Source organism: Electrona antarctica (assembly GCF_951216825.1).
Source record: "Electrona antarctica genome assembly, chromosome: 5".
NCBI lineage: Eukaryota > Metazoa > Chordata > Actinopteri > Myctophiformes > Myctophidae > Electrona > Electrona antarctica.
The window spans coordinates 40,002,988-40,015,200 of record NC_136810.1 but is presented as its reverse complement, the minus strand read 5'-3'; the positions used below and the strand labels follow the sequence as shown (position 1 = coordinate 40,015,200).

The following is a 12,213-nucleotide window of genomic DNA, read 5'->3' as shown; positions in this document are numbered from 1 at the left end:
GAGACCTGTGTCTCTTCTGTACTGTACTGTACCGTACTGAACTGTGCCATACTGTACTATACGGTACTGTACAATACTGTACTGTACAATACTGTCCCATACTGTACTGTTCCATACTGTACTGTACTGTACTGTGCTGTGCCTTACCATACTGTACTGTACTGTACTGTACTGTACTGTACTGTACTGTACTGTACTGTACTGTACTGTACTGTACTGTACTGTACTGTACTGTACTGTACTGTACTGTACTGTACCCTGTGTATGTGTGTGCGCACGTGCGTGTGTGTATTACAAGTCCATGGGCTATATATAGTCCATGGTCTCGGAGTGATTTTCGTATTTTTTTCAAATCCTCAAAAATGATGAAAAAACGGCATGCTATAGTATGCCGTCAACCTCTCTCTTTCTCTGCGTCACTCTCTCTGCGTCACTTTATCTGCGTCACTGTCTCTGCGTCACTCTCTCTGCGTCACTCTCTCTGTGTCACTGTCTCTGCGTCACTGTCTCTGCGTCACTGTCTCTGCGTCACTCTCTCTGCGTCACTGTCTCTGCGTCACTGTCTCTGCGTCACTGTCTCTGCGTCACTGTCTCTGCGTCACTCTCTCTGCGTCACTCTCTCTGCGTCACTGTCTCTGCGTCACTGTCTCTGCGTCACTGTCCCAGGTCACTCTCTCTGCGTCACTCTCTCTGCGTCACTGTCTCTGCGTCACTGTCTCTGCGTCACTGTCTCTGCGTCACTCTCTCTGCGTCACTGTCTCTGTGTCACTATCTCTGCGTCACTATCTCTGCGTCACTGTCTCTGCGTCACTGTCTCTGCGTCACTGTCTCTGACTGTCTCTGACTTTGAACTTTCAAAGTCGACTTTGAAATTTAAACATCACGCAAATTGGTACACAGTCTCTCTAGAGCCATTCAACGAAACGGGTCTTTCAGATTTCTCAGACTCCATCCTGATTGGCTAAGATTGGCTTCCAAAGTTCGCAGGAGTGCTCAGTTTCAAACAAAATGCTGCAAATCATGAACACATCTTGTGAAATTGTGCACACACATTCCCACTAGGCCGAGGAAGAAATTCCACGTGAACATTTTCAACTCAGCCTCATGGTGGCGCTATAACTGGCCGAAAAGTGTTTTTACCTCCAACTGCACAGATCTGTCTAAAACTTTGTATGCACACTCCCTAGAGGCAAAGGAAAAACCTTTGCCTGGAATTTTTCACATCTGCTCTTTATAGCGCCACCAGGAGGCCGACATATGTAAAACACATTTTCTAATATTACTCCTTCAGATTTTATCCAAATTTCACGCAAATCGGTACACATGCTCTCCATAGTCATGTGATCACGACGGGTTTGTTTGATTTCTCATAATCCACCTTCATTGCCTAAGATTGGCTTCTAAACTTTTCAGGAGTAGCCCGCTTTGTACCCGATTTGTACAAATCGCCACAACTACTCAACGCAGCGTCCGATCGTCCGAAACTGTGCATGCATATTCCCACTAGGCTGAGGAAGAAATGCCACTTGACAGTTTTCAAATCAGCCTCATGGTGGCGCTACAACAGGCCAAGCCGCACACACACACACACACACACGTTTATATTGCTCCTTGTAGCAATCACCCTAACAGGTATATTGTCAAATTTGCTGATGACTCTGTGATTGTTAGCCTTCTTGAAGACAATGAAGTACAGCATGGGCCAGTTGTCAATGACTTCATATCCTGGTGTGACAAGTCATTCTTACAGTTAAATGTGACCAAAACAAAATACATGATCATCAGCTTTAGAAGGACTCCTCCCAGTCCTGCTCCTACACTCATTAAGGGCACAGAAATTGAAGTTGTAGAGAGCTATAAATACTTGGGTGTCGTTCTTGACAACAAACTCTCCTTTGACTCTCATGTTGCCTCTACATCAAAAAAAGTCCAGCAGCGTCTTTTTTTTCTGAGGAAAATGCGTTCCTTTAATGTCTCGTCTGTAATGATGACTCTTTTCTACAGAAGTTTTATTGAATCTGTTCTTATGTTTTGTATGGTTGCCTGGTACGGTATGGTATGGTTGCCAGGGTATCTGACCCTGGCAAACAAGAACAGGCTCAGCAGCCTCGTCAAAGTGGCCAGTAAGATTTCTGGGAGAACCCAAGCCCAACTCATAGAACTGTACAAGGCAGATGCTTAAGAGAGCCTCCTCCCTCCTGGAGGTCTCAGATCACCCACTTCGGTCTGAGTTTGAACTGTTGCCCTCAGGTCGTCGGCTGAGGGTGCCCACTACAAAGACTAATCGGTTCAAACTATCCTTTGTCCCGGCTGCTATTCAACTGCTGAACAGCAGATAGCACTTTATTCCTGCCTCTTTGCACTTTGCACTTATTGCCACTAATGCGCTTTTGCTGACTTTGCTACTATTGAATGTTATGAATTTTCTGTCTCTAGTGCCCTGTTCTTAGACCGTAGTTTGTATTGAATGTTGTTGTTGTGTGTATTTTTTACTATGATCTGGCTGCAAACCAATTTCCCGCAAGGGACAATAAAGCTAACCTTGAACCTTGAAACATTTTGCCAAACATCACACACACACTCCTATCCTCCTGGTGGAGACCTGTGCCCAGAAGGGCACTTTTTCTAGTTGATAATGTAACTGAAATGCATTGCTGAAGTATACTAATTGTTTTTTTTTGTTTTTTTTATGTTTTTTTTGTGTGGCTTTCGCCTTTATTTTATTTTTTTATGGAGGGACAGACAGTAGGCTGACAGGAAATGGGGAGAGAGATGGGGGGGAAGACATGCAGTGAAGGCCGTCGGGATCGGGAGTCGAACCCACGGCACACTGCCAGACTGGATTGCCAGCCAAGGTGCCTGGAACACTGAGCCATGGCCCAGGCCATACTAATTGTTTTAAATGTATTTATTGATTTGAAGTTGAAGTGATTGTGAGTCACACCTCCCCGCTGCAGTGGCATTCCTGTTGATTGGGAAGGTGCCAAGTGCTGCAGAGGATGAGGGGTGTTTGATTCGAGAGCAATCTTATTTAAAACGAAACTATAGTTTGTGTATGAATGTTTAAGTTAATGTTAAAACCTTCAGTAATGGTGTGTTAACTCATTGGCAGCGGTGGCCGAACGGTTTGCGGAGCGGTCTTGATACCGGAAGGTCGCCAGTTCGTATCCCCAGACCGGCACGTTAAAATTACCACCGCTGAAGTGCCCTTGAGCAAGGCATTGAACCACTACCATGAAATGTTCTATGAGCAGGGCCTGGCTGTAAACAAGTATCTGATGCTTAGTCCAGTTACCCTGGGTAAATATAGTAACTTTGCTTTGGCCTTTGTATGCTTATGGTGAGTTAATTGAATTGCCAATTTGCTGTGATAGGGTTTGGTATGTCTCACTCCTATAAAAGGGAGCCTGCAGGTGATGTGTGTCAGTGAGACCTTGGTTGACACACAGGTAACAGCCTAAGTGAGAGCTGCCAGGGCCCTTTGGAAAGTAAGGGTATGGCCTGTTACAGCTTCTCATTGTTTTAGGTGTTGTTCAGTAGTGTTGTCTTCAAGTATGTTTATGATTTGTACAACTGTTATTTTGGCCAAATCTTGTTTTTCGTCTTTGTCTTTGCCGAGGCTGCACTGTACCATAATCTGCACTGGACTGGAAAGGTGAATAAAAACCCTAAAAGGGCATTCTTGGACTCTTCTGTCTTTTTGGAGCCTTGGCCCGTCGGCCAACTTCACACTTCAGAATATCTTTATTGTCATTGTACAAGACAACAAAATTGATTTGCAATCCAGCTCAAGTGCATTTAAAACAAAAAGACATAATACTCTATATTAAAAAAAACATACATTAAGACATATTGCACAGTATAGCCTAAGTGCCTTTAGTCCATAAAGTGTCAGAGTTCAAGTGTACAGTGTTTAAAGCTATGGCCCAATCCCAATCGCCTCCCTCAAGCCCTGAGCCCTGAACCCTCATTGACTTTAGTGACGTCAGCTGTAAGTGCGTGAGGGTGTGAGGCTGCAAGGGCTCCAAATTGTTGTGAAAGAAATGGGACAGCACTTTGAAGATGAGTCCGCCATTCATGAGTCATGACATCACTTTATAAAAAACGGTCCTTATTCACAGCCAGTGCCTACATACTTGGCCTATTTATACATGTCTATCATGTCTATTTTAGTATTTAAGCTGATCGTTTTATTATTAGTTTTATAAATACACTTTCCTGTGTGATAGTGGTTGTAATATTCATAATAATATCCATAATATTCATTATAAATTGCATTTCCATATTTTACTCTGCTCATTAGTCATTTCTCATCATGTTTCCATTATTATTAAATATATAGCCTATCCTTCCATTCCTTCTCCCTTTGAGAATAGTGAGAAAGCACTATTGTGTTTGTTGATATTCTAACCGCGATACATAACTAATTTGCATACTTAAATGATTGACGTTTGGAGGATCCCCCTCATTCCCCTGGTAACGCTATGAACTGTGGGTAATTTATTTGCCAAAGTCAGCTAAAGTCAGCATCGACGCTGTACTGACTTTGGCAAAGGGTGCATAAAGGGGCGGGGCTGAGCCCTCACTGACTTACCGATTTCAAGTGGGACAGCCCTCAAGCCCTCGCAGACTTCACATGAACGCGCAGCTGAGGTCAGTGAGGGCTCATTGAGTCAGCAAGGGAGCGGATTGGGATTGGGCCTGTGACTGCTCTGGGGTAAAAACTATTTTTCAGTCTGTTTGTCCTTGCATTGATGACCTTATAGAGCCTCCCTGAGGGCATAAGTTGCAGCAGATGACCTGGGTGGGATGAATCCTTGAGGATGCTGTTGGCTCTCCTGCTACAGTGTCTCTTGTAGAGGTCCTCCAGAGATGGAAGAGGACATGCCATGATCCTCTGGGCCGTGTTTATGACCCCCTGAAGTGACTTTCTTTCTGCCACTGTGCAGCTGGAAAACCACAGAGATGCCGTAAGTCAACACTGACTCGATGGAACAGCAGTAGCAGGACAGTAGCACATTCTCATCAGCACTCTGAGAAAATACAGTATGGCAAGCCGTTTTAACATTCAATAGCTAGACTGGATGTGTATTCCAGATATCTGTAATTCAGTTCTTCCTATAGTCAAAACTAACGTTTCAGATATCCACAATGACATTCCTCCTATCCAAAACTGTAATTTAAGATATACACAATGACATTCCTCCTATCCAAAACTGTAATTTAAGATATCCACAATGACACAACACCATTCTTCCTAGGAGAAATGACATCACTTTTATGGCAAGCCATTTTAACTTTTAATCGAATCACCCTCCTATCTGTAATATATGTTTTAGATATCCAAAACCATGTTTCTCCTAGTCAAAACTGCATTCTCACTAGTAATAATTGTAATTAAAGATATCCATAGTAACATTCTTACTAGTAGAAATTGTATTTCAAGATATCTAGAATTCAGTTCTTCCTATCTATAACTGCATTACTACTATCACATATAACTATGCATGTACCACAGCACCTCAAAGGCCCTTAAAACAAGGCTCCAGACTTCCAAAAACAAACTTCTACTTGGCCTCTCTCCCCGAACCCACCTCACCCCTGCCCACTTTGACAGGCTGGAATGGCTTAGGGTTGACGACAGAGTACAGCATCTTGCAATGGGTCTGGTCCACAAGATTCGATACACTACCAAGATACCCATGTACCTGTCTAGATACTTCCTTAATGTCAATGAAGTCCACGCCCACAACACCAGAGGGAGCGCAACAAACCATGTGCAACCCAGATTCGGCACTAACAAGGGAATAAATTAATTTCGCTCCTATACCACCAAAATGTGGAACACCCTACCAACAGTCATTAAGACATGCGAATCCCTTGACTCCTTCAAAACCACTCTCAAAGGGCACCTACGGACGGCTGCAATTCGAAACTGGCCCCCGTAAAATCGGGGGCCAAATTTGTTCATGTGACTTCCAGCCCTAGATATCCTCAGTGCAATGGGGAGGCTGAAAAGGCAGTGAAGACTGTGAAGGATCTTCTGGGAAAAGGAACTGACCCATACGTGGCTCTAATGACATATCGGGCCACCCCAGTGGCCAATGGACATAGCCCAGGTGAGCTATTGATGGGGAGAAAACTGCGTACCATGCTGCCAGTTCTCTCATGTTGCCTCAACCCAGGATGGCCAAATGTCACAGCACATAGACCCCCTTTCTACCGGTTGGTTCCCAACCGGTTCAGTTCTTTTAGGTTCTTAGTCCATGAACCAGAGCTCCAAAATTGGTGGGAAAAACTAGACCTGGTATATATTCTATTGGTTTTGTATGTACTGTACTTTAAGATATATTTTGAATGCATATAACTTTCGCAATTTAAGATAATTGTCCTTGGTATGTAGGCCTACATGAATGTGCATACTGTATAGGCTATTAGCTCTTTAATTGTTATTTTAATATTTGCTCAAAATGTTTTGCTATTTTTTGTGTTGTTAAACTTTTTTTCTTTATTGTAATCTGACCCCAGGAAGAATAGTCTCTGCTGAGGCAGTGACTAATGGGGATCTAAAATAAACATAAACATAAACCTATATTAAATTACTTGCGCAAGCAGAGCGCGCAAGTAATAGTTTTCGTCCAGGGCGATGTTTGATGCATATGCGCCGTGCCAGCGTATGACGTAATGACAGTTTGTGCTTGATATGGCAGTGGTGTCAGATTACATACATGTATACATGGGGGCATTACCTTTAATCCTCCCGACACTAAAACATATCGTCATTACGTCACCATCGAAAACCAATTACACCCTGGCATTGGGTCCTTTAATCCACATCTTTATTACGTCATCATTGAGAAGCTAGTTATACCAGTTATACCCTGACGTCATATGCTGCTACGATACATACGCATCAAACGGGCATACGCAAAGTAACCACAGTATACCACAGTATACCGCTAATCAACTTACAAATTACATATACATATACATAGAGGCATTTCCTTTAATCCACCCGACACTGATCGACATATACGTCACCATCGAAAGCCGTCTCTTACCATACTTACACAATACTACTTTTTTACATGCAAAAACTAGGTACGTAGCAAATAGCTAAACCTAATAATTCAATATTTCAAACATTCTTTCACAGAGAAGCTGCGATTTGACAGTTTGTAGTGGTCGACAGTACTTGCGCGCTAAGCTTGCTACTTGTGTGCAACAAGCAAGTAGGCACTCGACAGAGTGCAGTTCTAGTTGTTTATAGAATCAATACAAGTAAATTAATACATGATACCCTTCCACAGTAGTAGCTTTTTCATATTTTCGATTATTTTGCATATTTTCCTACATAATGCCTCATTTGCACCACTCAAAAATCACACCCGTGTGAACTGAGTGGTGCAAGGTCTTATATATCCTGATCAGCTGTGGTCTGACGTAATGTCAGTGACCATAGTAACCATGCTCATTTTTTTGGGTCCCACGTACAGGTACACTACACACACGTACAGGTACACACATACATAGACGCAGACAAAGCTGGTTGTTGGAGTGGTTTGCACCACTCAAAAATGTAAAATTTGTAATACAATAAATGATTGTCTTCGTGTAAGTACTCAATTGGGGAAGTTTCATGATGATAACAATCTAATATACCGGTAGGTATGGTTTTGCCCACTCAATTCATAATTAACGTTCCAATTTTGGAGCTGGCTCATGGACTAAGAACCAAAAAGAACTGAACCGGTTCCCATTGGGAACCAACCGGTGGAAAAGGGGCCTGAGAGAGAGAGAACAGAGGGAGAGAGAGAAACAGCAGAGACAGAGCCCATGACATGGCCACCTTGCACCCTGGTGACCATGTCTGATATGAAAGAAAAATGGACAGTGACAGCTGGAGCAGACGCACCACGCTCCTACCTCGTTGAGACCCCCAGAGGGATCCTACGGCGCAACAGAAGTCATTTTGTCACCTTCAGGACCAGGACCGAAACTGAAGATCCACAGAATCCTGCTCCGCCAGCTGACAGCCCATGATCCAAGCAGCCAGGATGCTGAGAGGCCCAACTCTACATCTCCAAGGGGCCAAGAGACAGTCAAGAAGCGGTACCATAGAGAGAAACCCCCCGAGGTACCTTATGGACTTTCAATTAGATAAAAGGTACTCTCGTGGCTCTGAGTGACGTATGGGGCAAAATACTCCCCTCAGTTTGTTTAAGAAAACGCCATATACAATAAAGAGAAATCTAATGTTTGTTTTGAGGACTTAAACAAACATTAGCACCCGTTGCTTAAACAAACATTATGTTGTAATTGATGTTGTAAGATGATAAGAGCGCCCCTCACTTCACACAGGTGTGATTTTTGATTTAGTTATATGAGAGACTGAAACAAAAACAAATGGGATGGAGAAATAGCCACTCCATAATACAACTAGTGAACTGCTGAGTAGTAGCCTAGTTATATAATAATAATAATAATAATAATAATAATAATAATAATAATAATAATAATAATAATAATAATAATAATTGTAATAATAATAATAATAATAATAATAATATACTATTATTAATTGCTACAGTATACTATTCATGATGTAGCCTACTCAGAAGGGCGGATGTGTTGTGAGAGTTGTGTGGGGATAGGACGCCGCCTAGTGGGGGCAGTTGTTATGTGGAAGCTGAATAAATATGTTGAGCAGCTGATGTCCGGTCTCCGTCTAACGCTTATTTAATATTTATTAAGGTTATAGTGCTACTATGACACCCTGCACCAGAAAATGTAATATAATTCTTCTGCTAGCAAATAATTTAAGGAGCTTAGTTTAGTTGAAAAACCTACTTTATATATCTTAGAATATTAGCTAGGCCTATAGGCTATATATTCTAGATTCTAGAATAATATATAATTATAGCCTGTAACATATTCATGGTGCCCATATAGTAGGCTATATATAGGCTACAGCTACACTATATGGTAGCCTAATATTAATAATAATATCATTACACTATTAATGTACCTTAATATTAATTGTCTCGTCACTGCAGTCTTTATTAAATTATATTAAATGGGGTTGTTATTGTTAATAGGAATACATTCCCAGTCCCACCTTCACACCAGTCACACGAACGCACGCACGCACGCACACGCACGCACGCTCTTTGACCACGTGATGTGTCTGCACTGTTGCCTTGTTCCCGTTGCTAAGGCAGGGGGAGCAAAGCTCCCAATGATGGACGGGAGACAGAACAGGAGTAGTCAACAACAGAGCAGACTCAGCAGAGTGGTGAGAGTGGATCTTAACTTGGCGTTCGAGCTTTTCGAAACTTTTTATTCAGCTTATTACAGCGGAATACAACTTTTGGATACTGAGCCCTACAGTAACTAGAAGAAGCTGTGGCAGATGTGCGCACAGAGACGACCATTAAGCGCGTCACGTTGCCGTCACCAGATCACTGACTGTCATTTACGACACCGGGACTGCTGGGACTATCGATCGGACTGTCTGTGTTGCCTAGCCTATTTGAACTTTTAACTATGTTTAAGATGAATACCAAGATCAAAGGCTCAATATCGTCGCAATTCTAGACTGAGATACCATTAATGGCTAGTTTCAAAAGTCTTGAATGAATTTATTGAACACGTGAAAAGGGACTGTTGGACATTTGCCCTGGGTAAGGAGTGTGAGAATCAAGTGTTGGGGAAGTCTTTTTCATTTTAATTTAGAGAACAATAAAGCACTTTATTCCTGAATTGCAAGCAGCTTATTGAAGAGCAATTTGTCTAATCAAAATTCAACTGTATTTTAAGTTAAACTACAACGACTATTATAACAACTACTATTATTATTACCACTACTACTATTACTACTATTACTACTATTATTATTACTATTATTATTATTACTCATCTTTTTGCTAGATCAAACTTTTCTCCAGTTTTTGCTATAGCTAATTAAATGTTGCTATCTAGATGAAGGGGAAAAGAGACACTTGACACTTGGAGGGCTGTCGACTCAAGTGGCCTGAGCCAAGATGCCCTTCATAGATGTTGGCCTTGCATGTGGGCTCCTCCGGCACACAACAACAGCAGTGCTGCTGAGGGTTGACCCAACACATCCACTACTACCTCATCAAATGACCCTGTCCTGACTCACAGGCGGGGTGTCAGTGGCCGACAGTGGTGGCCACACACAGCATGGGCAGCTCCTCCAGCAAGGCAGAGGGAGAGGAGGAAGGGAAGGAAGGAGAGGGGTATGATGAGGATGTACCAATTCCAGAGAAGAAGCCAGAGCCTGAGCCAGAGCTGCCCCTCGGGGTCGAGGAGTTGCTGGAGAGCGGGGACCCCGTGCTGGATCTTAGCTACCGTAAGTTCAAGCGGCTGCCAACTCGTGTTTGTAGACTGACTCACCTGGAGAAGCTGTATGCGTGCGGAAACGGCCTGAGAACCGTCCCGGACAGCATGCCCCAGCTAACAAACCTGAGAACACTGGCCCTGGACTTTAACAAGCTGGATGATATTCCACTGGCCGTCTGCCAGCTCGTCAACCTTACTCGTCTGTATGTGGGCAATAATCGGCTGATGACCCTTCCGGACGAGCTGGTGAATCTCCAGGCCCTCCGGTGCCTGTGGTTGGATGCTAATTATTTCATGCATTTCCCGAAACTGCTCTATGAGCTGCCCCACCTTCGCTGCCTTCAGATGGCCTTCAACAGGCTGCGGTCACTTCCCAATGACTTTACTCGCATGCAGAACCTGAAAGGGATATGGCTCTATGGGAACCGCTTTGAGACCTTCCCCAGGGTTCTGTTGCAAATGGAGGGCTTGGAGATACTAGACGTGGACAAAAATAAAATCACAGAGTTCCCGAGCCTGAAGCGCCTGCACAACCTGCACCTGTTCTCTTACGACCACAATCCTGGCGTGGAAGCTCCACCAAAGGTATGTGAGGAGGTGATCCTGGTCGGCGAAGGAGCGGCAGAGTTCATGGAGGAGCGGGAGGCGAGGAAGGAGAGACGACGGCTGAAGCAGGAAGAGAAGGAGGCGCTGGAGGCCGCCCTGGCGGCGGAGGAGCCGGTCATTCACGGCATCCTGAAGAACAGTGGTGCTAAAGCGAACGAGGATGGCGAGTTGAACACAGGGGACACCACCGCCGCGGAGGAGGAGGAGGGTGACGCCGAGGCACAAGTCGTGGAGTACGATGAAGCTGAACTGGAATATGACGAGGAGGGAATCGAGTATGAGACAGAGGAGCTAATATTATGTGAAGGTGAGGGGCTGGAGTATAAGGGCGAGGAGCTGCAGTACGAGCAGGAAGAGATGGCCTACGAGTACACAGAGGAGCAGTGGGAGGACATGGAAAAACAACAAGAAGGGCCATGACACTTTTGGATAAAGTTGCTGCAAGTTCTATATGTGGGAATGGCTTGTATCAATTACCGACTCTAGGTTTACCTATACGGTCGAAAGAAGACTGCAAACAACAAATGTATAAGTTGTGAATAATGAATCAACAGGGCGTTGTGGCTGTAAAGGTTTAATGGCACATTTGACATCTCAATTCAACTATCAGGTCAGGGCAGGACTCTGTTCGGTGTGTGTTTGTCTGCTTGATTTACTGTGTTTTACTTTGTCTTTTGCTCTAGAGTACACGACTGGTGCAATGTCATACAGTTTTGTCAATTCAACTGAGTTTGCACGGGAGACCCAATCTTGCCTCATTAAATATTTGTTGTTGTTCAAGTCAGTGTCAATCATTTATGCAAGGATATATGTTAACAGGGAACAGAAAAAGGTTTCAAGGACGCCAGTGTCTGCTTTAAGGGTTGCTATTTTTACACACTCCGACGTGTGTGCGCGCGTGTGTGTGTGGTGTGTGTGTGTGTGTGGTGTGTGTGTGTGTGTGTGTGTGTGTGTTTGTGTGTGTGTGTGTGTGTGTGTGTGTGTGTGTGTGTGTGTGTGTGTGTGTGTGTGTGTGCGTATGTAAATGTGTATTGGAACATGGATTTGCAAAATATTTATTACAAACTAAACACAACCACCAAACCCCTGTCAGTTCTGTGTAAGCAATTGTAGGAGCGTCAGTGCCAAAAATGAGCGAGAGAATGCCAGAGAAATATTACAGGGATGAATAGCTGGGGTACCTCACCATATAAGGCAAGTCCATAGTGTCACTCGTAAACATCACAAGGCATGGCCAATATC

General features: G+C 43.7%; 1 protein-coding gene across 1 annotated transcript; it reads left to right on the top strand.

The window, feature by feature from the left end:
* Nucleotides 1-10,206: 10,206 nt before the first annotated feature.
* lrrc10b (leucine rich repeat containing 10B) lies at nucleotides 10,207-11,683 on the top strand (the record flags this gene model as incomplete). Its single annotated transcript, XM_079500588.1, has 1 exon — nucleotides 10,207-11,683. One exon carries the CDS (start codon nucleotides 10,207-10,209, stop codon nucleotides 11,389-11,391), a length of 1,185 nt encoding a protein of 394 aa, XP_079356714.1. The 3' UTR covers nucleotides 11,392-11,683.
* Nucleotides 11,684-12,213: the final 530 nt, after the last annotated feature.